Source organism: Festucalex cinctus, chromosome 21 (assembly GCF_051991245.1).
Source record: "Festucalex cinctus isolate MCC-2025b chromosome 21, RoL_Fcin_1.0, whole genome shotgun sequence".
Classification (NCBI taxonomy): Eukaryota; Metazoa; Chordata; class Actinopteri; order Syngnathiformes; family Syngnathidae; genus Festucalex; species Festucalex cinctus.
The window spans coordinates 13,484,561-13,512,087 of record NC_135431.1 but is presented as its reverse complement, the minus strand read 5'-3'; the positions used below and the strand labels follow the sequence as shown (position 1 = coordinate 13,512,087).

Below are 27,527 nucleotides of genomic sequence, written 5' to 3'. Positions count from 1 at the left end.
GTTGTGTAAAGATGAACATGTAAACATTAAAGTTTCTCAGAGGTACAAAAAAAAAAAACCCTCAAGTGCTTTTCTGCTTTTTAACTTGTGTAAATATGAACGTGTAAACATTAAATGGATCGTTCGCCTTTTTTAACATGAATCTCAATTTGATCCTCACCTCCCGTGTGTGCGATCAGCACTGACTTCTTTCTGACAGCGTTCGGTGACACCAGTTCTGGTTCGACGTTGGACGAGAAGAAAATAAAAAAGAAAATAGTCCAGCAAGCTGGCTGGGGTCTCGGAAATAAAGCGTTTTTCTTCTAAAAACTTTTTGTTTTCAAAAGCGTGATACATTTCCACCACAATACTCTTTTCTGAATAAAGTCAGACGCCATTACCGCCAGCCACTACTTTTCTGTTCGTTCGTTCGTATCACTGCGCGGCGCCCTGTAGAACGCTAACCGACGCACTGCAGCCAGCTAGCTGATACTTCCGCCTCAAGTTGTTTGTCTTTTCGGAGCAGGTCTGATGTCATGAAGAGGTGGGTTGGTCAGCTCAGCCATGCTTATTGTTGTTTTGAATCTCGAGGCGTGAGTTGTGGATGTGTACTCTCGGTCCGTCCCAAAAAGCGTCCCGAAGACCGCGCGCGCTACTGCGTTTCAGTTCCGCGTACTTTTCGCTCGTTTCGCTTCCCTTGGCATATTTATATAATCGGAATTTGGACGTTTGTGAATCGTTCTCGATTGTTCCACGGCCGAATCGTGAATAATCTAAGAATCGGAAATTTTGCACACCTCTAGTGGGCAGACACGTGCCTTGTAGCTGAATGAACGTGCACAGTTACGGTTTTGCTAAGTTCTGCGTAAAAGACAAAGGCAGATAAAAGCTCTATCTTCTATTGAGATTCACTCAATTTGCAGGATCTCTTCCCTCTGGTTATCTTTGTTCCACTTTAGCTTGCTTCTGGACAATTTTTTTTCATCTGTTAATAATTAACTTGCTTGGACATTTTAATGTCAGGAAGCAAATATTTTCAGACTTTCAGGTGGCGCTGGCGAGTAATATGATATGTGCCATAGCAGATGCAGAAAAGAAGAAAAGGGGGTGATCCAAGTATGACTCTGAGGACAATGGCTCCTAGAAAGAGAAAAACAATGAACCCCTTTCACAGCAAACGTCCTGACATTTTGTCCCAGGGACACCACGCAGTTCATGTGACTTTCACAGCAACACTCTCAGACCGAATAGAAGCAGTCAAATCCCAAATTGGCATCATTTGCCTGACATTTTGTTCCGACACAGTGGAAAGAGTTTAGGTTTTTTTTGGTCTTTCTTCTGTTTAAATTACATAACCAAAGTGGACTTGTTCTTTTCTGGCATGTTCAGACACTTGCTGCCTCGTTTCTTTCCTGCGGCATAGCGAGGCTTGACTGTAGAACACTTGATTTAATTTAGTTAGTGTCACTAACTGGTCTGAGCAAGGCCTATTTTACAAAATGAATAATAATTGCTACTTAAACTGTGTTTAATCACATCAGTCACATTAGCAAGTTAAGTACAAGCTATGTGCAGAAACCAAAGAGATGTATAACGACAACTTGACAAGCATTAGCAAAGCTAGCAAAAAGCTGGAAACGACTCAAGCAGTACACTGGCAGAATTAGCAGAGCTAGAAGAAATCCAGTAGAAATTGAAATGAAGCTATCAGGAAACAGGGAGTAGGTAGGTGATAGCATTAGCTGATATTGAACATCACGCATTAGCTGCACTAGTGACTGCTAAGTAAAACTTAGCAGGTGATAGTATGAGCAAAGCCTAATAGAAAGTGACATCAGATTGAGCAACAAGTGATACATTTTTGCTTGTTTTTCTTCAGGTTTGTCAGGGTTTTCCAGCATGTTCGGTAAAAAGAAGAAACGGCTGGAGATCTCGGCCCCGTCCAACTTCGAGCACCGGGTCCACACGGGTTTCGATCCGCGGGAGCAGAAGTTCACCGGGCTGCCGCAGCAATGGCAGAGCCTCCTGGCTGACACCGCCAACCGGCCTAAGCCCATGGTGGACCCCTCCTACATCACCCCCATCCAACTTGCACCCATGAAGGTAAGGGGGGGAGGGAGCGCATAGATCCAAAGCATACCTTAACATTTCTTACCATTTAGGACCTGCTTACTCCTCCAGTTTGACCTCTTCAGATTAAGCCCTTGTGATTCTAATCTTGATATTTTTAAAAGATACATTTTCACTTGAGCATGCCTGCTTCACACCACTCCAGTCCTACACTTGTTCCTTTGTTTTCTCCAATACCATCTGGCCATTTCACACGATTACATCACTCTTAATATGCCCACTAATAATCATCACCTAATGCGCTGCTTTAAACCTGCATTAAGCATTATTGGTCACTTTTAAAGCCATAAAACCATGGACAGGGTTATGAAGTTTAACACCTTCTCCTGCCATGTTGTGTTAAATGATTGACAATTATAGCCAGCCCCTTTCCTGCAGCCCGTCAAGACAGACTGTTCAGTGTAAAGGATACTGTCACAGAATGGGTCGGGAACAAACCCGTGTATAAGCGTGTTTTGCAATATCAGCACAGTAGTACGAAGTTTATCAGCTGACAAGAAACTGGCTTCTCCCACGCTATTGTGTTTAAAGCAATTAGTGCTGTCAGACAAAATAGCTCCTTTCACACTGCCTATTAGACTGGCTTTTTCTCCATGTTGTTGGTCGAGATAGAATATTAAGAATTAATGATATGGGTATTCAATTTGAGTCATTTTGAAAATTTGTGACATAAATCCTGCATGATGCGCGTCTGAAGCTGTTACCTACTTTTGAATGTATTCTGTTTGGTGCGGTGCGTTAAAAGTCACGAACAAAGCATCTGAGATCTGAGCAGCAGAGAATCAAAGTGAAAACCAACAAGCGCCACTCACAGCTGATGTTTGTTGTCATTGTAAAAAAAAAAGTAAAAATAGAGAAGACCTACATTTTTGTGGGTAGATGACAGTCAAACATGACTCAGGCAAATGTTGAGTAAACCGGCATTACCAGATGGCGACAAAAACATGACTCAGTGGGAAAAAGATTTGAAAATATGCTTAATGCAGATTTAAACTTGGTCATTTGTTTCAGCACAACACTTGTATCCATTAACATCAATGCAAGTCTCCATTTTGTTTATTTGTCTCCTCGTCTCACCCTTCTGAGTGTCTCCTCTGTTGTGTTGTTGTTCATTGGCTTTCACACTGATACTCATAAAGACGTTTCAGTCAATTTCAACTGGCCTGAGTGCTCAAGTCGTATTTGTTGTCATGCCCGACTTCAGCCTACGCTGGCCGTCATTGGTCCGATAATCGTTGAGATTTCCAGAAGGCCCCCCAGCACTTGCCGCCCTCCAGGCTGGAAATTAACCATCGATTTGTTTCTGAATTCATAGCACGGTTGACTCGCAACAAACGGGGAAGGCCCAAATGAATCATCATCGCCACAATGTGGAGTTAGAGTCAAGATTTATTGGTGGAATTGCTGGAAATGATACAAGGAAGTAATAAAAGATTATATAGACACCTCTTTTTTTTCCCATTAGGACATTTAAAAAAAACAAGTAGTAACCGGGGTGTAACACAAAAACCTGGTTAGCTTAGCTACGTACTGTAGTGTAAAAAAAAAAAAAATCACAATAAACAAAAAAAGAAGTTTCTTTTAAAAAATTAATTGCAACATAGTTTGTCGTCTTTTTAAGAAAAGAATGATGCAGACAAGTGCAACAGTAACAGTGTGAAATTCATTGTTCCTTTTCCGTGTTTTTGTGCATTATCTGCTCATATTCAGCCAAATGTTTCAGAACTTGATGAACAGCGCTTCACAGTGCAGATAGACAATAACCTGCAGCACACTGGGAAAGCACCCAAATAATTTTTTAAGGCAGAATTTTTTGCAAGTTAATCACCTGACCTGAATTCAATTGGGCATGAATTTTACATGCTGAAGACAAAACTGAAGAGAAAAGCCCTGTTGACTGTTGCAGTGAAATATGTTCCTTGGCTCAATAAAGATTAGGAAATACCAATCTAGACAATCGGTTGACCCTGCAAACTGGTCACCAGTCAATCACAAGGAAGCTTTCCTGTGTTATTTCCAGCTAGAAACACAAATTACAATCCACCTGTTGCGGGGAATTACTTACTGTTGTGCCACTTCGAGTGCACGCAGTTAGCATCCAAGCTCGTTAGCCTCACAACTAAAATGGCCACAACCAAGAACAGCAATATGCCACAGGAAATATCTCTGAAGAGGGGGGAACAAGAGAGTAATTGTCTTGCTCTCTTCACAGATATCTCCCAAGAAGGTCCGGCCGTCCGAAACGCCCAAAGTATGACTCCCTCTACCCGTCTGCCCCCAACCACACCCCCCCCCCCCCGCCCCCCTGCCTCTTCTTCTTCTTCTCTTGCCTTTGCACTCTCACGCCGCCTTTTTATTGCATCTCCTCGACGCTGCCTGCTGCTGCCATGCATTTAGGTGGAGGCGGGAAGCGGGAGAATGACTCCACACATGACATAACTACATTGCTCTGCCAAGTCTTTACATAGAGCTCATTTCCACTCTTCCCTTTGTTTCATCCGCATGAGTTCCCCGCACCCCCCAAAAAAAAACAACCCTCACCACCCTCCCCCTAGGAAACACTAGATGAGCTATAGCGGCATGTTCCCATGATCCTCCCTTGATGATGATTACAATGATGTTAATAATGATGGGTGCAAAGTGCCTCTGTGAAATGTATTTTTGTCCCTATTTCCTCAAATACAGCATTTCAGCTATAGGAATGAGAGCGGTGCCTCGAAATAACGAGATTCATTCATTGTGATTACACTGTGCGTGCTAAATACGTAAAAGGTTGAATTTTGTATTCAACCATCAGGCTCAGACAGTGTTCAGCTGGAGTCTTGAGGCGGAGGAATATTTTTTAGCAGTGAAATGGCTCTTTAAAGTAAAAAGTGGGGCGCACAAACAATGGGGGGTGAAAAGCAGCTTTCTTAGCACCGGCTTTAGAAGCAACCATTGTAGCTTTGCACCTTGCGCCTCCCCCTTCTCACTTCTTATCGCTTTGAACAGCCATTCGTAGCCACGTGCTCGTACTGTAGTGCGAGGCTTGTTGACAGGAACACTACCCCGCTACTACTCGTGCACAAATATATTTCTGTTCATAAAAGAAAATTTGAAAGCATTGTGATGTTGGTAGTTTCGTAGCGTTTGCTGAATACAGTTAAAAAAAAATAGCAGCTTTTTTTGTATTAATAATTTTGGTCTGAATTTAATTTTCGTTTTTTTTTTGTTTTGTTTTTTAATTCTTGTGTGGTGTAATTCCATTATTGACCACAAGCTGGCAGCATACTATTTTAGTTTGAGAGCGTAATTTTGAAAGGATGAGAGAGGAAGTGCAGTATTTTAGCACAGCCTAGTTTTTGTTAAAAAAAAAAAATCATCTGCTATAATCTTACTTTCTATGCCTACAGAAAGCTATGGTGTACATTGTGAGATGATAAGTTTGTGGGTTTAGGGGGGAAAAAAAACAGAATTTGTTTACTGTAATCACACTGAGGGACTGATACACTGTTACACTACAATTAGAGCTTTCACTGCTTTTAGAATCGATTAATCTATTGATGTATCGACTAATCAGATTAATTTTCATTTTAGATTAAAATGTATTGCAAAAACATTTTTCCCCCTGATTACTCTTTTGTTTATTAACCGGTGATTGGTGTTTATTTCATCCTTCAAATTCGTATAGTGATTAAAAAAAAAAGGGGGGGTGTCATTGTTATTCAAAGTAAAACCAGATGTTTGCAAATATCTTATTTTGATTAAACAGAAGATAAATCAGTCTTCTTTCATGAAGAACTACCAAAATCATTCAACAATTACTGTTGATATACTGAAATCAGAGGATTCGGAAGTGTGGATTTCACTTATTGCGGGTGTGGTTTGGAACTTTGCATTACTATGTATTACAATATGTGTGTGTTTGAGTGTGAGCTGTGGTGTGCAGTAACGTCTACTAGCAACTCTGGCCCCCCTACTGGTTGTCTCATGGTTTATGCGCGAGGCCTGTAGCCTTAGTTGTCAGCCTGCTCATCTCCACTGGAGCATTAGTATTGCTTCCAGCCTCCCCGCCGCCACCGTCATCACACAGGCTAATCCACAAGTGCGGGTTAACACATCCCCTCAGCAGCAGGTCTTAAACATGGCCGCCTCAAAGGCGGCGTGTTGATTTCTGCATTCATGTGTGTGTGTGTGTGTGTGTGTGTGTGTGTGTGTGTAATATCGGGGCCTGTTGTGTGCACCTCCCTCCCTGGCGGGGGTAATGAAAGTCGTCTCATGTTGTGCACCTTGACTTTCACACCCTCAAAGGGGCTCATTTACAGTAATGGGGTGTGTGTGTGTGTGTGCCTGTTTTTGAGCTGACATCAATGTTAGCGTGTATGTTTATTTGAGTACATGTACTTGCAATTGGCTCAGGTTACCTCAGCCGTGGCTGCTATTACAGTCGACGGAAGTGAGATGCGGAGAATGTCTGTAAGTGGTTTGCTCTTGTAGCATTTGTGGTGACTTGATTACAGAGATTTCTTGCTTTACAATGCTCCCGGCAGACTATTCATCGCTTTGTGGGAGGACTCAGTCCCTAAACCCCAACAAACAGATTACTAATAATAATAAATAAATAATAGATTTGTTTGAGAAATTGAAGCCCAGAGCTAACCCCTAAATCACCTTGTGCCTCATCCGAGAAAAAACAAATCATTTATTTAGAGATGTCAAATTGACAAAACGTAACCATCATTGTCCTTTATACACTAAACTTATTTTGCATTCTGTCACCATGGAGGGCCCCCCAACACACACACACCCATACACTTGTCTCCGTGAGCTTCATGCTCTGTGGGTAGTGTGGGAGGAGAAATCTCTGTGGGTGTTTTCAGGAAGCTCAACGTTCAGCCTTACATCATCGTGGAAGAGGTGGATTGTTAACAAATAGATCGTGGATTCAGAATGGTTTTGTAACGCCAGCACAGCTTAAAAAAAAAAAAAAAAAAAAAAAAAAAAAGCTAAATCAGCTCATTGGGAGGTGTAATTCCTTGGACGTTCAATAGGGGGCAGTAAGGCAGCAAAATCAAAATGGCGGCACGTGATACCCGCTAAGCTCTAAATGTCAGTCGGCCACCCTGCACCCACTGACTCTTATAGAGGAAACCTGATCGTGACGCCGCTCACAAGCTAGAGGGTCCTTCAGCCAGGGGGGCAACGGTGACAGTCATGGCGGGGGGCCGAGGAGCCGGGGCAGCCGCGGGGACGAGGGGCTTTGACGGGCCTGGAAGGAGGCCAGAGGGGGCACTACAACAGGTGGGCTTTCTGTTGGGGTTCAAACTCAGCTTTTCCGTGGCTGGAAGAACTGACGACTGTGACCTTCTATTTTTGGTGGTCCTGAGCTCTTTCAAGATGTTTGTTGTGTTTGGAAGCCATTTTGTTTTGGTTGTGCATCAGCAACATGAAGCCGATTTGTTTTCTCAAAGAGGCAACACAAGAGAATAATATGTGGATATTTTTAGCTGCTATTGGCAATGATCGATGGCCTTATTCACTGACTGCACCTGTGGATTTCAGTGACAGAGACTCTCTACTCTTTGCTTTCTGGCCAAAGGTACATGTGAAATTGTAATTTTTTTTAAGTTTATTAAAACATACCTTACATCCAGCATGCCTAAATGCATAAACGTGTGTAATGCATTTAACGTAGACTATTGAAGCCTTCACTGTTTGGCAAACTAATAATGACACAGTCATCATCATCATCATCTTCATCATTGACTGTGCCATTCATGCAGTGGGAGCTCCTCGTGCGGATCAATACGCCTTTAATTTCAAGTCCAATTTAAACGGCGGTCCATCTGAATTGATGCGGGATTAAATTGGTGTTTGCAGGAATACACTTGAAGCAGAATAGCTGCTGATGGAGAAAGTGAGTGAGAGAAAGAGCATCTGTCTTTTTATTTTTTTTTATTTTGGCATGGAGCTGGAGTGGATGCCATTGATCCGTTCCCTCCTCACTGCTGTCATTCGGAGGATTGTTGGCTTACACCAACCACATGCGGGCTTTGCCAGGACGGTCTTAAAATGTCTGCAGTTGTCCTTCATTGTCTTACTGAAGGACTTTTTTGTTGGATTTTTTATTTTTTTTTTGGAAGGACTTTCAGGCAGTTAATTTAAAGTAGGGAGCAATTTCTGCATCAAAATGTTACAGGAGAATTGGCCTCAAAGTCTTTACTGTATACGCTCAAGCAGCTGTTTGATACTGTAATGATCCTGTGGCGCCCTCTTAAGGCTGAACAGTGAACTACAATGTAATTGATTTTATTTTTTTGTTAGGCTGGGCAATTACAATACACTACAGTACTGTACTGCACTTTATTGCGGTTGTCCGTTTTGTGTGTGTAAATACGTGGAAATCAAATACAATTGAATAAAAAATTATTTAATACAAATCATGTGAATTCTAAAAATACATAATTTGTGATGAAAAATAATTATGTAAATATAAAAAGAACTTGACTTAAATTTTCTTGAATACATATTTTACTAAAAAAAAATATATAACGTAAATTAAACTGACTAAATATAGACAAAACAATTTTTTGTATGAAAAACATGCATTTATGTAAGAAAAAAATATAAATTCAAATAAGTGTAAAATGGATTCAATAAGCAACTGATATACTAGTTAATAACTAGTTTTCTCCAAAATGTGTTTTTTAGTTGTTTTTTTTTTTTTTTTTTAATACACATATTCAAGTCATAAAGAAAAAAAACATGTAAGTGAAGATGAGAAATTAAAGTAAAAAATTATAATTAAAAAGTTCTTACTAAAAAAGTTTTCCCACATTTTTTTTCATTATCCAATTGCTTTTTTTACTCATGAAAAAAAAAAAAAAAAAGATTTTTCCTGATCATTAAACAACAACCTGCTTTAATGTGGTATAATTTTGCATGAAATTATCCTGTTTGTGTTATTTTCTGATTCGTAGATGCAAACAGATGTTGATGCTGTCACGGTTGTGACAGTGACTGGAACAATCCTCTCCTTTGTCTCCTAATGCTTGGGGGTTGTTTCTATTTCATTACGCCTCCACCTCTAATCTGTTTTGCTGCAAATCTTCCGAATGTGTCACCGCCCCCGGCGGACGCAAGCTCCACTCAAGCTTGTTCTTGATGGTGTTCAGACTTAGGGTCGAAGGGCACTGGGTCAAAGCCGCCTCGAGCTGTGAGTGAGGGGTGGCATGGTAGTTCATTTTAAGACGGAAACATTGTATATAACCAAACTGGTGACGCTGAACACTGTAAAAGTCAAACTATTCAAAGTTCAGTCAAACACATTTGGGATAAATGTGCCAGGTCGTTTGTTGTAGATAAGCTGAAAAATTCAAGTCTGTAAAATACATCTTTTCATTTAAAAAACGTTTTATCATTCATAATTACATTCTAAAAAATTCACGTTATTTAAGAAAATACATACAAAATATTGATTGTGAATGTCAATTAAAAAAGGAACTTAAAGATCATTTTTCCCATAGTGCTTAAATTAATTTATAAGCTATTTGTTTTTATTTGACTAAATTTTGTGTTTTATTTATAAACCGTGCTCACTAAAAAACATGTAACAGAACAGAAATACTGTAATACAAATGCTGATTTGAAAATGTATTACTGAGTCAGACCTGCAGGGGGTAGCAAAGCACAGGTGTTTAAAATATTGCTGTTTGTCTCATTTAGAGGGGCAGTTTGCAGTTTTTATTAAAACTGATAGCAAGATTTGAATATGGCCTTCACTACTATTCTATAGTTTGTTTTTCCTCGGGCGTGGTGGTTTCTTTAGAAAATAAAATTAGAGGTAAGATGGGGCCTGAGAGAGATGATTTATTTTTTAGGTTTTCACAATCATTTTATTGAGGAAAAACACCCACTGTCAGGTTATTCTGACAGGATATATATTTTGTAATAATTGCTGATACACATAAAACGTACTCATTGATGTGTTAAACTTTTTATGATTACCCTTCAACTACACTTAGGCAGCACTCAAACGAGATGCTTATACGTAATGACACTTACCCCGGGTTTTCACTGGATGCGGTTGCGGTGCGGTGCGTCTTGACTGCGTGCTCCGGACGGGTCAATTTTTTTGTCAATCCACACCGGCTCCGCACAGCTGCGGTCCGGCAGCTCCGTCGCCGCCCACTTCCCAACGTGTCTCGCGGGACCGCGCGCGCGCGATCATGTGGCATTTCACAACGAGAGGTGGACTTCTTTTGATTTAACCTTTTCTTCTTCTTCTGCTATGAGATTCCATGCAGCATCCTTTTTTTTGGTTGTCCTTGTAAAGTATATTAATAACGAGAGTCGGGTCAGTGCGGGTCCACTCTTTATTTCTGTCTTCCCCGTCCGGCTGCCGCTCAGTACGGCAAGCGAGACGGGCACAACAAGCAATCGCGAACATCAAACTCACAATACATTACAGTCCTTATAAAAAGGATGTGCCGTGTCATATATTATTTTGTGGTTTTCCACCTCCAATATAAACCTCTCCTCGTCCATGTTCGCTGGTGTCTAAACCGTGAATGAGCACATGGCCCGGCGACGCCCACGTCACGTTTTGCTGAAAAACTTGCGAAATAGGAGCTGGCGAGTGTTTTATTCTGAAAGGTAACCGGAAATTTATTTTGAAACTGCCTCGGTCTTCCTGTCCCGCTCGATGTGTTTTGTGCTAGCTTGCCATTTGCCGGAGGCCTACCGCTGCGGCGTCCGGCAAAAATAGAAAATAGGCTATCCTTGCGGAAGGCTTGCGGCACGCCGCAGGCCTTCCGCAGTCGACACGCAACGCACCCGCAAGCGGTGTAAACTGCACCATTCGAATGAATGGAATCTAATTGCTTGCGTCGCCGGACCGCACTGCAACCGCACCGCAACCGCATCCAGTGAAAACCAGACCTGCAGGGGGTAGCAAAGCACAGGTGTTTAAAATCTTGCTGTTTGTCTCATTTAGAGGGGCAGTTTGCAGTTTTTATTAAAACTGATAGCAAGATTTGAATATGGCCTTCACTACTATTCTATAGTTTGTTTTTCCTCGGGCGTGGTGGTTTCTTTAGAAAATCAAATTAGAGGTAAGATGGGGCCTGAGAGAGATGATTTATTTTTTAGGTTTTCAAAATCATTTTATTGAGGAAAAACACCCACTGTGAGGTTATTCTGACAGGATATATATTTTGTAATAATTGCTGATACACATAAAACGTACTCATTAATGCGTTAAACTTTTTATGATTACCCTTCAACTACACTTAGGCAGCACTCAAACGAGATGCTTATACGTAATGACACTTAGCACTTGTCTCTCCAAGTACCACCATAAAGATCAAATCATTAACAATTACTTAGTAGGCCCAAGTAAAAGTAACCTAAATATTCGTAAATGTACTCAAATGCATCTTAAGATATTAAAATACTTAGAAATATGAATATAGGAAAATAAATACTGCACTTAATCATTCTAAATGTATTACACATGCGAATTTAATCAAATTACACCTGAATAAATGTTAGAAAATAAACAATTCTAAACTATAAAGTGCAACTGTATTATACTTAATAGTTAAATACAATTGAATTGTGCTTAACATATTTACTGTATTGGATTTTATTTTATTTTTGTATTTTTTTTTTTAAGTTAAGTTAAAGCCACATTATACACTTTGTAGATTTAATTCAGTGATTTCTTGGCATACCAATAGAGGGCGCCAGCCTACCTCTAGTGGTACTTGTACCACACTGAGAATTACTGTTGGAGTTGAATGGGGAAAATACATTGGCCTGTTGCATGGACTGCTAGCATCCAGCAGAGGGCGTCAGAGGCTAAGACACGCCATGTAAAATGTTTAGTCCTTTGGTTCATGTCATATTAAAAACTAACAGGTTCCAGTCAGTTATATACAGCCCTGAATACGCAAAGGTTCCTGAACCTCTTAAAAGTACTACCAAGGACTTGATTTTTTTCATAATAATTTCCTAGTCCTTCAAAATATCCTAATTCCAGGGTAAACTCGTTACATTAGTGATGCACCATCACTTGGCAGTGGCCCCCTTGGAAACCATATAAAAAGGATGCCAAGATTGGACAGTTCTTGTCATCTATGTCGTCTTTTTAATGAATAGCAGGAGTGTGTGCGCATGTGTGTGTGGTCGAGGTGATGAGCTTCATGTACATCTAACGAGGGGCGTAGATACGCATCTGCATCGCTACACTCGCCGTGTTGCGTGCCTGCCACGTTTCCAACAAACACCATAAATCACAGCGACGTCAAGGTTAAGTAATGCTAACCAACCAGGAAGTACTGCACTGGAACTGTGAGGCGCACACGGGCAGCTGGGAGGGAGTTCATACCCAACTAAAAACCAACTATTAGTATACATTTAAAAAGGAATTAAATTGAGCAAATTTTTACGTTTGCATGGTTTTCATGTGTATTTCACAGTGGAGTTTTTTATCTTTTCTCGTCTATGAAAACGCGCTGAAGCACCGTGATTGGCCGATGCATTTGCGTGCCCCCCAAAAAAGCTGTACATTTTAGTGTCCCTGGTCCTGTTGCCTTTGGACGCCGCTGTCCGTCGAGAAACGGAGCGCAGCCTCCCTCTCGAAGTCAGCAGAAGAGCACACTCATTAATTATGCCCGCCTTCATTAGCAGCAAGGTTAATCCCCCCTTATCTCCCAATGAGCCTCATTTGTCATGCAGCCACCTCCTCCTTCAATGCCGCCTCCTCCCCTTACTCGCTTCTTTTCTTTTTCACGAAAGTACTCTTTCTTCTTCCTCTTTTCATCCTTCCTTGATGTGTCATTTGTCACATTAGATTTCCTTCTGCGTATTTCTCCTTTCATCCAATCCCACTCGCTTCTCTCTGCTTTTATTTGGCTTCCTTTCGCTTTTCTTCCATTTTATGTTCTGTCCTGTACTTTCATTGCTAATCCTTTTTTACTCATTTATTTTCCTTTTTCTCATACTTGAATTTACTTCTTGTCCTTTCTTGTATTTTATTCTTCTGTCCTGTTCCTTTACTCACCTGTCCTTTTACTTTCCCTTTTTATAGTCCTTTCTGTTCCTCGTTTTCTTTAATTTCCCAACCTGCCCTGTCCTTTTGCCTTATTCCTTTCTTTTTTGTTGCCCTGTCCTGTACTGTTGCATACTTTTATTTCCTCAATTCTTTTTGTTTCCAACCTTTTCGTTCATGTCCTGTCCATTTCATTTACTTTTCCATCCTGTCATTTTTTTGTCCGTTAATTTATTTATTTTTGCTATCACTTTCCTTTATTTCTTTCCTTTTCTTCCCATTCCTGTCCTTTCCTTCACTCATCTTTTTTTCTTCAATTTATTTTACTGTCCTGTCTTTTTCTTTCGCCAGCTCACCGTTTCATACTGCCCCCTCTTTTTCCACCTACTTTTGTCCTTTTCTTTCCCAAGTTCTTTTTCCTTTTCTTTCGATCTTCTGTCCTGCCCTGCACCTTTATTTGCAGTGCTGTCTTTCATTTATTTCCTTGACTTACCTGTCCTGTTCTCTCTTTTCATTCTTTTCCTTTCTTCTCCTGTCATGTCCTGTACTTTCCTCTTCTTTAATTCTCCTTTCTCTTCTTATCTTCATCCTTTCCATCCACCCATTCTTTCCTTGTTGTCTTCCTTCTTCTCATTTCTTTTGTCATTCCTTCCTTTCCTGCCATCTTCCCTTCCTGTCCTTTCCCTTCTCCTGCCCCCGTCTTCCCAATTCTTCCCATCCTCCTCTTCTTCTCCCCTCTGCTGTACTTACCTTGAACAGGCCATGGTGAGTAGATCTATTACAGCTTATCACGAAAGGACAGGCCAACGCGGCACGCCGGTGAAATATGGCCGCTGTCAGAGCCGACGCCGAGCACGACCCGACTCGCGCCTGCCGTAAGGACGTGAAGAGGCGGCGGAGGGGGTGTGTGCGAGGGGTACAGCGGGGCGGTTTCCGCCGAGGCCAGCGACTATAAGCCCTCTAATTCAAATTAATGGAAAGATTTCCAGGCGCGATCCCGAGCGCTTGACAGTGATTTGGCACACAATTAACCTTGTCCCTCTCTCCTCGCCGACGCCAGCAGTCGTGTTTCTGCCTCCCGTGCAGCAACCACTCGCACCTCCACACGCTGCTATTGATTAGCAGCTTTATTAGATGGTCAATGTTGAACGCTAATTGAGTTAGCCTGCATGTAAGGCCACTTTCGCGCAGAGTGCCGCATTAGACCCGTAAGGAAATTAATTTATTTTTAACTCTGCCAGATGCAAAAGTGAGAAGAGAGATCAAGGTTATTTTAGTTAACTAAAACTAACGAAAAAAACCTAAAACTAAAATTCAAAAATCAATTTCTTTGACAAAATAAAATAAAAACAAAAATGCTTTTTAAGAAACGAAAACTGTAACTACATTTTATGTTTACAAAACTAACTATATAGCAAAAATGTCCTTCGTTTTAGTCTTTACTCATTAATTTAATGCATGAGCATTTGGGGTAGATTTATTTTGATATTAACCACCAGAATAAGGACGTTTGAAAGTGTCACACAGAAGTGACATCATCTAGCAGCAGCCAATAGGAGTGCACCTTCAGATGACGTCGTTCCCATGGTGTTTTTTAAATATTGCGCACAAGTAATACACTTAAAAACCAAAAAAATAATACTGAAACGAACTAAAACTAAGCATTTATTAAATAACTAAAACTAATAAAAACTAATAGAACCACCCTGAAAACTAATTAAAAGTAACCAAATTTAAAAAACTCAAAATGAAATAAAAACTAACTAAAATAAAAATTCCAAAAGTATACTAACCCTGGTGCTGATTGCCTGCCCTGTTCTTGTCAGAACACAATAAATACATATTCTGGAAAACAATTACAAACTAATTTCACGCAGAGATCTGCAAATTTGCTGCATTAGAGCCGTAATAGTGCCTGGAAAGGATTCGCCTGTCCCTTTTTATACAGAAACCAGCAAAGTTTCACACAGCGGCGGAGCATCCCAATGTTGCACCCGATGAGCGTGCCTGGTTTTAGTTAGTTAAAACCATTTTTGTATAATTTGTATTTCGTTCACAACATTTTTTTCAAATTTAGTTTTCGTTTACTGTAATAACCTTTGTCTGGTGTTAAACTTACCCGAGGCAGTTCAACCCCTATATTCTTTGTTGATGGCATTAATGGTACAGTTAAATGCAGGAGTTTTCTTCTGCGCTGTTTCTGTCAAGCAAAACTTGTTGGACGTACTGCAGCATCTGTCCAAATTGTGATAGATTAGCGGCCGTGAGAGCATCCATCCTGCAGCCCCTCAGCTTGACGTAGTCGCTACGTTTAGCGGACGTTTCACCTCGTGTTCCAGTTCACGGCACCCAGGCAGCTCATAGCAGGGGAGCCTTAGGGGGGCTTGGAGAGAGAGGCTACTTCTACGGTTTATTGTCTGAAACATATGTATTAGCTGGAAAAAGCGCAACTAGCCTAAAGGTAGTGATAAAAATTGTGTATAAATGTGAGCAGATGAGCCCCTCAAGTTATTACAATGTGTTGCAAAAGGCAGACATTACGGATGCTACGTTTGTGAAGTAAAATGATTCCAGCTCTTTCTAAATTGAAGATAAATATAAGTTTACAACTAGGCTATTTTAGCAAACATTCCATTATGTCTTATTTAAGCAGACGAGTCTCTTGTCCCGTCCACATGCTGTCGCAAAGGAAATGCTGCATTGTATCTTTTCCACCTTTGTTCTATCTTTTTCATTTTCTTTGTGACAGCCACTCTTTTTTTTTTTTTTTTTTTTTCCTCTTCTTTTCCACTTGTGTCCTGTCTTGTCCCCTGTATTTTGTGGCAAAGGAACTTGAGTGGAGGAAATGCAGTTCAGTGACATGACATTAATAAAACATTCGTACCAGACAGCAACTGGATGTTTAAAATTGCCGACTCGTGATTCATTGCGACCTTACGATGTCATCAAACCCCAAGAAAAGACATCTGTAGTCATATAATATGCACGTACAGGAGGTTATGTATAATCTTTGAGATCAGATGTTGAATCCTGCAAAGTGATGAACCTGCATACGATCCCAAAAGCTCCTGACTGTCATGTTAACACGTAGTTTATATCCCCACATTGAGGCTGGTGATTCCGAGGTGCGTGTCGACACTGATGGATGAATGACGCAAGTATGGAGCGTTAAGTGGGGTTGGGGGTGTGCAGGTGTTTAAAGACGTACAGATGTATTCTTATGTCAGCACATAAGACGTCATAAGATGTCAGCTTTGCTGCCTTCCTGCCTCAGCACATGTGACAAGAGCGTGACAGAGACGCGTGACAGTCCATCACAACTAAGAACTTGCTGACGTTGAGAGCAAGTCTTGCCACGCCTTCAACTGCTGAATCACAATTGTGTAGGCAATTGGTTTCACGTTATCACATCCCAATATTGTAATTAAAGCTCGAGATTGTATGAGTTTGAAATTTGTTGGAAGGTGCGGCGTAAGTGTGTTAGTAAGCAAATAAACAATTTAATTTTTCTAAATAAAATCAAAATGTAGTACAACAGTAAAAGTACTTATTTCTCAGGAAATGCTGGTCTACTTCTGCATTTTATTTGTTTTTACATTACATCAGAGCAGAAACAAGCCGATGGAAGCCATGCTAGTTAGCTAGTTAGCTATCTAGGGCCAGTTGTAGCAATGTTAACTCTCATAGCTGGTTTCCAAATATTCATTGCAACACAGTGTTATAGTAATGTTGATTTTAGCTTGAATTTGTCAAAGAATGATGGGTGGTGTGCTCATAAATCTGTTAAGTTCGAAATATATAAGCATATTTTGCTTATCCTCCCCTGGAAAATCAGGCAAACGAAATTCCATTCGGACACTTATAATAAAACCAAAATGGCAGACTAACTTTTTGTTACTGTTGCGGCATGGGAGCTAAATTATCAAACTAATTTTAAGAGTTTTTCGTTTTATGGCGAGTCCTCAAATTTTGCCACTTCAAACTTTTTCGCTATTTAGCATTGCACATTTATCTCTACGGTTCAAATTTGTTACTTATTTGTTTGAACGACCCTTCGAAATTGCCAAATTGACCTTAAAATGGCTGCTTCCAACCAAAAGGGCAGACTTTCTGTTTGGTTTACAACACACCAGCAAAATTTGCCAGATTCTTCTAACCCACCCTTGTAATGTAAAAGGGGTAAAACAATTTCATGTGCGTAGCATTTCTTCCTCAGGGGGAATGAGAACAGGCGCACTTGCTGACAGCTAATTTAGCGGCTTTCATGCGCTTCTGTGTGATTGCCACCATTTTAAAATACGCTGCTCTATTAACGAGCCAGCCTGTCTTGTAATATATGCACGACACTGAGCTTTCACAAGCGTTAGCACTGACACGTCGCCCAAACTGACGTGCAAATAAATGAAAACGAAAGGCGGAAAATGTCATGCATGAATATTGCTCAGTTAAGAGCAAACATTAACACAATATAAAGGGTATTCTGAAATATGTGACATTATTTATTTTGCACGTCTGTAGTCCAGTCAACAAAATTCTTAATCCTTGACCTAGATATAGAGAGTGACCTGATCGCTAAGTTAGCAACACCGACTGTGCTTTTGGAAACTTGCTTCTGTCAGTTTGCAGCTGTGATGTTAGTTGAAGGAATGCATATCAATGTAGGTCAGCTTTAAACCACAGAAACTGCTAAAAAATAAATCAATTTTAAAAATAATTGATCAAATCAGCTCTACCCTAGAAAGTTGTGTTCTTTGACAATAATACCAAATTAACCCACACAGTGCTCACGCAACATATTTGTACAAAACAAACACCCGCTGTGTTTGGATTCTCTTCATTTTTTTTTCTCCCTACACGCTGAAGTACGCCTTTTGCGTCGTGATCTACTAGTGCGGCACTAGCTTCCCGTGAGTCACTGCGACAACGGCGTGTAAAGGGCTTAGTGCGAGGTAGGAGGGGATGAGAAGCACCCCTGATGTTTAAGCCGCCTCTGCGCCCCGGCACATGTGTGTGTGTGTGTGTGTGCCCCTAATCGCTCTTACTTTGTGTGTGTGTGTGCGCACAACGTCACGACTACTACAACGCATCCCCCGGTACGCCCACTGAAAATGAAGCTAATCTGATGCGAGGGAAATGGGGCAAGGAAAGCAGCAGCTCAGATCTACCGCCGGCTTCCTGTTAGCATCTGAAGCTGAGGCTTTTTTTGCGTGTTATGGTAAAAGCCTGAAAAAGTTCAAATGTGGTACAAGTCGAATCTTGAGGACAAGTTCACAAAGAAAATGAAAGAAACCCTTCATTTGTTTTACAGCTTAGGTTTTGGAGGCGTATTTTGAAGATAGATATAGGCCTATGCCAACCAAAATTCATGTTGCCAAAATGAAAAAGGTTGAGCTAAATTTTCTAAACGGACTTTCATGGTAATACTACACCCAAAATGAATGGCAATTTGGTGTTGACACTGCTTCAAATTTGGTAGCAGTCAGACAAAATCTCTACAAGTTAATTTTTGAACTGACCAAAATGACCCTAAAATGGCCACTTCAAACCAAATGACAGACTCCCTCACACGTGACGGGGAACTGGCGTTGCAGTCTACCATGTTAGCATAATTAGTTGTTTTATTTGTTTTTTTAAAGCACCCTTAATTGAACATGATTTCAGGACGACGTTTTGATGTTGGCAACAGATTATGATGACAATTTAAACTTCAACTAGTCGCCGAGTTCCAATCGGGAAGACGAGTCAAGTCAGCCGCCATGTTACCACGCACCACCACAAACAACTTCAAAATAAAAGCATACCAAGGAATTGATGTCCTTGTATTAATGTATTAGGGGAAGATTTTAGTTTGAGTCGGCCTTCTCACTGGTGTGTTACCGTCATGCATAGCATTACTACAGCTGGCTTGGCTGTCTTCCCGGCCATGCACACCAAATAAATGAGTACTAGAGGCAAACAATTATAACTGAAAACATTTTTAATCAACGTACTTGAACTACTCAAGGACTTGTTTCACCCAGAATTGTACCATTTACAGGTAGCCCTCGAGTCCTACGCTAGCGATGTAACCCGAATTTCAACTTAAGTCGATTTTCCCCATTAAAATCAATATTTATATAAAAATAATTTGCATTATAAATAAAAAATACATAAAAAAAATAAAATTATAATAAGATGTACTTACCATTGGTGCTTAGAGGTGGATGGAAAAGAAGAGGGGAGCCTGATGAAAAAGGGCAAAAAAGCCAAAGATGCACCCACAAGTGCACAAGCGTGAGCACTAGCTAAGGGCTAAATAGTGGATGAGGGAAAAACACTGCGAGCTATATGGCAGACGAGGCGCCAAAATGGTGGTCGGTGCGTAACTGTTGTAAAGTTGAAATGTCTTAAGTCAAGTGCGCCATAACTCGAGAACTCCCTGTATAAGAAAAAAACAAATCAACAATGAATTGTGTGACTTGTAGCATGTCATATAAATCCCAGCTTGAGGATTGCTTGTTCATTCATTGCAAGTGATGATTGACTTCATACTTGTCCCAAAGCCAAAAGGATTGAAATTGTGTCTCCTAATGAATTTCAATTCATTCAGTTCTCAGACTGGAATGACTGAACTGAAACGGAATGCACCCCCATCGTTATTGGCCTGCCGCCATCCCCCTTTTGCTTATTGTGGTTACCAAATTTGTTTCCCCCCCCTCTCGTAGACCATCGTGCGGGGGAACCGACCCCCTAAAGACGCATCCATCAACGGCCTGCTAGAGGAGTTCGACAACATCTCGGTGACGCGCTCCAATTCACTGCGCAAGGAGAGTCCGCCGGGCGCGCACCAGGCGGGCGCCGGATCCAGGCCCTCGGCGGCCACCCGTCCTGGCGGGCCCGAGGAGAACGGCTTCGGCCACTACTACTCGCGCTACTCGTGCGACCTGGATGCCTCCGGCAGCCGGGACTACGCCCTGGACAAGCCGGGCTTCTCCGCTGACGGCGAATGGGGCGTGGGGCGCCACTACCGCTTCCCCAAGCACAACGGCCACTCACACCACATCCGGAGCCCCTTCTACCCGGACGCCATGCCCCAAAAGTCGGACTACGGCAAACTCCCGCCAGACTATCACACCTACCTGGAGAGCAAGGGGCGCTCCACGGACGAGGTGGCCTCCACGGTGGGGAGCGGGGTGGGCTCCAGCGGCTACTACCGGGCGTCGGTGGGCGGCTCGTCCAGCCAGGACTACCGAGACACGTCGGTGGGGACCCCGTCTCGCGCCTCACTTCACAGTGAGCAGATCAACTACCCGGACAGCGAGTGGAGCTACGGCGGCGTGCGGGACGACTACGACAAGAGGCCCAAGAGCTCGTATGTGATGCAGACCAGCCCCACGCCGGCCATCAGGCAGAGGTCCCGCTCGGGCTCCGGGCTCCAGGAGCCCAATGTCCCCTATGCGGCCGGTGGACCCTTCAAGAACCCTGCGCAGGCCCACCCGTACAGCTCCTACACGTACCCACGCCTGTCTGAGAGCCTCACCGCTTCACAGACCATCAACAAGGTAATCAACGTGTATTAATTCTAGGGGTGTCAGGTGATTAGAATTCTCAAGCGTAATTAATCGCATGACTTCAATAGTTAACACACAAATCACGATTAATCACAACTTTTATATCTTCTAAATGTACAACAAAAGGTACAATATTTTTTTTCCAAGTTAAGATAAAAGTGGAAAAAATGTCGAAACATGGCTGCATCTTTTAGTTAATACAGTAATTTCATAATTCATAAAATATAGTTAAAATTAATAAGATTATACTGTAAAAAAAAAAGTGTGATATTGATGTGTTTGTCATAATCTGCCACTAGATGGCATAATTGCATTTGTAAGACGGTGACAGCTCAGTGCATTTTTCTTTTCATATTACGAGCTATCTAATCTTGCTATCTAATCACTTTTTTATCATGTGAACGTCCCACGCGTGGTAAAAATTAATAGTGTTATCTTAAAAAATATATATATTAAAAAAAATATATATGCTGATATACTCCAAATGGTTCAAGAACAGCTTCAAATTTACTTTGGGTGTGCCTTTTCTTTTAGGTGTTTTTGGCAAAATTGCTTGAATGATTTAACATGAAGTAACTTGTGAATTTTGCACATTTTTAAAATTGTAAAGTACAACTTGATGTAGGGCTGTGCAATTAATCGAAATTCAGTTACGGTTTTGATTATTACCCTCTACGATTACAAAATAGGCATAATCGTACAAAAACGATTATTAATCATAGTAGAGCTGAAACGACATTTAGTTGAGCTGAAACGACATTTCTGCCTCGGATAGCCGCTGAGATAGTCATAGTCAAGCTAACGGCAGTATGCATGACAGTACACGGGGCTGTGAGAAACCACATTTCAAAATAAATCTTCCTATACCGAGCTAGTCAAGCTAACGGCAGTATGCATGACAGTACACGGGGCTGTGAGAAACCAAATTTCAAAATAAATCTTCCTATACCAAGTAGTATATGTAGATCAATGCGTTGTAGCACTTTTATTTTGAAATTGTTACCGGAAGCTTCTCATCGGGGCTTACAGCTAGCTAACCGCAGTGTTAGCCGTCATGTGTAACCTTAAACCGGACGCTAGTTTGTTCGCCTTTTTAGCCGCGTTGAGTTGATTAATGATGAACGAATCAAGTCATTTGAATGGCTCTTTAATGTAAACGATGGGAACCGAGCCTTTGACAGCGTTCAACGACAACGACAAGCCGCCCCCCCGCCACCCCTTTCCCACTATAGTGCGCCGAGCATTCTCGGAGGGAGCGTCGTCTTAGCACATTACCGTCAATCAAACAATTAACTTGTAAGTGGCTCGTTAAGGTCTGAAACACGCAAAAAAAAAAAAAAAAAACACTGCTTGCTGCGCGTGCCATGCATGGTAGAAGTTAAGAACACAACGACTGGTGACAGGATAGGCCTGCGAAAAACAGCAACACCAGTGCGGTGAGCCGGGGAGAGGAAAAGCTCGCCACCAAGTAGAAGTGAGTAACTACAGAGTAGATTTGATAAATGACAGCGAGACAGTCAAAACACGCTCGTTGGTGCAGTGTACACACGTGCAGGCAATATATGTAGTGTACGTATACATTTATGTTTTTCTGTGTTCTATAAAATTATGAAACCTTACTGAATGTTATTTTTAAGACTATTCCATATGTCAAAATGAAACAATGAACGGCACAACCTAACTAAAGGGATGACCTGCTGCTTAGTGGTATAAAAGCATGGTACTAAATAAATAGTCAAAAAGAATTTATATATTTTTTTATATTTTTTACCAATTAGTTACACAAACATCATCAATAAACCATGCAAAACTTTATTGTTGATGAAAATACACCTCGAGTCTGATGTACAGTGTTCCCTCGTTTTCCGCTGGGGTTAGGTTCCAAAAAATATCACTTTAGTTCCATTGAATAAAATCTATGGGAAGAGATTTGTCTAAAATCTCACTGTTTCAGAGGAAAATAGTTTGCTGACAAGCTTGTTGATTAGCTATCCAAAAATGAAAAGCACTTGGTTGTTAATTACTTGCAAATGTTTTTTTGTCTTCTGTATTTATATTTGTTTAACCAAAAAGTAGGCTATTTCTACCCAAATACCCGATTATTCTCGAGAATTTTCAGCAGGATATCCGAATACCAAAATATTTGATAGCTGCAACCCTAACAATATTAATTTTGAGTTGTTTTGAGGCACGCCCACACAAGTTATTTCACCAACCACCCCTGTCAAAACTAGACTGCACCCCACAAGTCATATTGCACACGTTACACCCCAACTTCAAATTTTTGCCAACATAAATAATTTATTATTATAAAGTCTGTTTGGTCCAAAATGAGCTTACATATTTTTTTTTTATTTGTCTTAATATTTTCAAATGTTTAAACATTTTCTTGCTTTGAACAAAAACATAAATAATCGTTTTGAATAATCGTGATTTCATTTATTACCACAATAATCATGATTATTATTTTTTCCACAATCGAGCAGCCCTACTTGACGCCAGTCTCCACACATATATACATTATTATTATTATTAAATTTATTACTGCTAAATTTTGACGTGGACATGTCTGCTGCATTGCGACTGGAATTCCCCCAGTACAGGCTTTCAAAGTAAGCGGTGGCCATTAATCGTGCGTTAAAAATTAATTCGTATGTTTACAGTGGGGAATATTTTGACTGTCAGAATGGTCGATAAGGCTAAATTGGGACTGGCAACTACTCCAGGTGGGACTCCACATCTCGCCCAAGTAAGCTGTGATTTCTCCAGCTCACCCACCACCCTAATGCATTAGTAAAAAAAAAAAAAAAAAAAAAAAAAAAGAAGAAGAAGACAATCCATGAATATTTCATGCAGCTAAAAATAAGAAAAACATCTCCCAGGATACTGCAGTACTTAAACTACAAGTGTAACCTACCTACTGAAGTGTCCAGTGAGCTCCCGATTTGGTTTCTTAGTACACTCACTCTTTACTTAAAGAATAATTTGTCCGGGCTGCCTGCCGACATTAATGGACATCTTTTCGATCCTTCTCCGCAGTCGGATCAATTAGTGCTTAAAGCATCGAGCGCACGGCTGAGACATAGTGAACGCGAGGAGAGCGGACAGAAAGTGAAGTCGAAGTTGAACAAAGGAAGAGAGCAGGCGAGGTATACGACAAAAAGAATAAAGAGACGTCCCAGAGCAAGACTACATTTAAGTAATAATATGCTGCATTTTAATGGGCTTGTTATGTAAGAGCACAATGAGGATCATGCGCCAAAAAGAAGGAAAAGTAGAAATAGGAAAGGATTTCATCTTCATTAGACATCTAATATAAAAAATATGATATATGTTATTGTCGGAAAGCTTTTTCAAAGTTGGAAGTTTAACTCATTATTAGGGCAATTTTGCCGAAAACGCCTAAAAAGGTGCAGCCAAAATAAGTTTGAAGATGTTCCCTCTAATTTTCAGGTTAGTTTTTTTTAAGAAGCTCCTTCATTTTTATTTTGTTCACAGAAATGTTTTATTTTAGTTTCACTAAGAGTATAATAACCTTGCTCGGAATAACCCTGACATGACCGACATTGTCAAATTTGTATCTATTGGTGGAAGGGGCAACTGCCTTCGGACTCCATTAAAAAATAAATAAATAAATAAATAAATAAACAAACAGGAAACCTGAAATTGTGAAAACCGCTTTTAACCTTCACAACTGAGTACAACATACTGTTCACTACAGCTACTCGATTATGAAGAAAATATTAATCACGATTCATTTGGCAAGAATTGAAATCACAACAATCATTTATTTATTTATTTATTTTTATGCAAAATCAAAAAATGTTTAAACATGTAAAAAATATTACGACAAATAAATTTCTTTGAAACACTATAATTATGCAAGTTCCTTTTGGACCAAACAAGATTTATTAAATTAGTTATTTTAAAATAAAAATGGTACAAATATATAAATTTAATCAACTCAAAATTAGTATAGATCTTTTATTTTTGTTTACAATTATGCCGATTTTATAATTGAAATTGTAATTGAATTTGGATTAATTGCACAGCCCTGCTTTGCACGTTTTCAGTAATTATTTCTGAATATACTTTTAAGTTAAATTTATTTACCAACAAATCTCTGAATTCACTTTACGTGTTCTTTAAAATCAAAAGTGTTCATAAAACTATACGGACACAACTAATAAAAGTTGTCTGTTGTTTATTACTATGTGGATTATTAATTGAATCCATTGGCGCCTTCCATTGCCAATAAACAAATCTATCTAATGTGACTGTACTTATCCACCATCCAACTTCGGATGAGGATTTCCTGTTCCAAACGGAGCCCAACTGCGGCATTGCGCTTGTACTGTCACTTTTGGAGTGCTTGCAGTGCGGGCAGGAGGTAGCGATGCAGTCAACCTGCAACGGGAGGCGGGGGCTCGGTCCTTATGCTCGCTCTCCCTGCTCCATTAAGGCTGCCGCGCAGCGTGATGGCATCTGCGGCACTACGACCGTACCGTACCTACTTCTCCTCCTCGTCTTCCTCCACGCAGCCACGAGTCCAGCAGGTTTGCTGATGTGGATCCCAGGGCGCCTTGATGAAAAAGCATTTAACCTGCACGCTTCACTAAATAGATGCTCATAGGTAGAAAAAGAAAAACGAAGAATGCAAGCGATGCAGGATTGGACTGCAGTAGGAGTAGTAGGAGAAGAAGGTCGTTTTCTCATTTGTTTGCTTAACCGGGGGTGGGCAGGCTTGTGCTAAAGGGCCATGTTTCAGTTTTCAAATGGAGATATCGGCCAGGTGTTGGTGGGGGAAAAACCAAAACCAAAAAACAAGTAAAGCTTGAATGTAAAATATGGGAAGATTGTTTATATTAATTATGCTGTACATGCATACATTGTTAGATACAATGCAGTCAGAAATTATTTACAAGAATATATATTTTTAAATGTACTATATGTATTGTGTACTATTTATTTTAATTTTTAATATTCAGTCATTTATTACTTCAGAAAAAACAAATATAATGTAATAAAATATGACAAAAACATATATGATCATACAATTCAAATCAACCAATTATTACCTGTAAAATGAATAACTTTCTTTTTTTTTTATTATTGGAATAATAATCGATGAAGTAAAAGAAATAATGTATTTTTTTTTTTTGCAAATATTTGGTCACTTATAAAATGAGTACCTTTTTAATGGGTTAAATTACAAATGAAAAATATAGTAATACATTCTCATTATTAATTTTACTATGTATAATTTATTGATATTTTTTCACTTGTAAATTAATTTAAATCTTATTTTATTATAATACAAAATAGTTTGAAAAATGATTTGAAAAAATAAATCAATGGGTGAATTGTTATGAATTAAAAAATGAACAGAAAAATTATGTATTTATTAAATTATTTAATCAAATATGTATTTTTTAAATTTATAAATAAAAATATTGACTGTAACGGATACAATCTTTCTAATTTTAGATAGAAGATACATTAAAAAAAAAAAAAAAAAAGGAATATTTAAATTGAAATGAAGCCGTTTTAGGGTGAAAACCACCAAATGAATGCATCATCAATGATGGAACTCTTAAAAATGTGCCATAAATGCCTGGCGGTCACTTCCATGCGGCCATACTGCATGTGGCCCGCGGCCTGTACTTTGCTCATCCCTGCGCTAAGCTCCAAAATCACTGCAATTCTTCTTTGCCTTTTTCCGTGTGTGTAACCAACACAGCTCCACACCAGCTTTATTTATCCCCTTTCTCACACAATAATAAACACACACTGCCCTCTCTCTTTTCTCCCTTTTTTTCTCTGCAGCAGCTCTCAGTGACAAATTGATGTTGCGGCACTTTTTTTTCCCCCCTCTCTCTCTTTTGCAGCCTTAGCATAAAAGCGGGCTCGACCGTGTTCCGCCGCCGAATTCAATTTCACACTTGAGTTAGGTTGTTGATTACCCTGCCAAACTCAGATTAATGCGCGTTTAACCAACATGGATCAGGAGACCCCCTTTGGCTGACAGCCAGCCAGGCAATGATACAGTGGGGGGGGGGGGTTCTCGGCATGGACCACCCCCTCTTCACGCTGCACAGAGTGATTGATTATAAGAGTTCACACCATGTAATTATACACCATCCCAACACTTCAGGAATGACCCGCCTCCTCTTCCTGTCCTTTCCGAGTGTGTGTGTACTAGTAATACGCTACCAGATAGGGGAGTTATTAGTTGAGTTCATTCTTGACACTTGTATTGTTTTCCAGGAACACTCAGTTGTGCCTTGTGCATGTCTAATTAGCCAAACGTGTCAAACCCACGAGAAAATGCCGATAAATGTGGTCTACAATCTCATTATTAAATCCAGAGCTAACCTTAATGCATATTTAGTCACGCTTCAATGTGTTCCAGTTACTGTCTTTTGTAATCCACTTGACTTGTATGCATTGCTGAAGTTGCCGCATGACTTCCTGCAGGGTGACTACGAGCGCCCATCGCGGGACGGCAGCCCCCACGCGACGGCCGGCGACACCTACCCCCGCGGGCTCCTCAAGCTACCTCAGAACCACGCCAAGCCCCCCGGCTACCCGCCCATGCACCTGCCCTACCCGCCCATCTTTCACCATTATAAGCCGTCGCCCTATCACCACCCACCCTCACAGCCTAGCCCGCCGTACACCCCGCAGGTAAGCTAGCATCATACATGCCAGAACTTATTCAAAGCGTTCTTGATTCATTTGTAGTTCTATTGTAGTCAAAATTGACTATTTTATTCTTTTATTTATTTATTTATTTTTGTAGATTTTATGAACATATGTTGTTTATTATGTATTTA

The 27,527-nt window shown here is 40.4% G+C and overlaps 1 protein-coding gene across 4 annotated transcripts in view; it reads left to right on the top strand.

The window, feature by feature from the left end:
- The window catches only part of pak5 (p21 protein (Cdc42/Rac)-activated kinase 5), a 55,689-nt gene that overhangs the window by 21,000 nt on the left and 7,162 nt on the right, over positions 1–27,527 (top strand). For 2 of the 4 annotated variants that reach the window (XM_077510663.1, XM_077510661.1), the window contains exons 2-5: positions 1,859–2,082; positions 4,322–4,360; positions 19,846–20,682; positions 27,169–27,378. In XM_077510663.1, the coding sequence (XP_077366789.1) occupies positions 1,879–2,082; positions 4,322–4,360; positions 19,846–20,682; positions 27,169–27,378 (1,290 nt within the window). In that variant the 5' untranslated portion in view covers positions 1,859–1,878. Of the gene's footprint in view, positions 1–1,858; positions 2,083–4,321; positions 4,361–7,498; positions 7,688–19,845; positions 20,683–27,168; positions 27,379–27,527 lie in introns of those variants that run through there. The other 2 variants (XM_077510662.1, XM_077510664.1) reach the window with 2 other exon arrangements.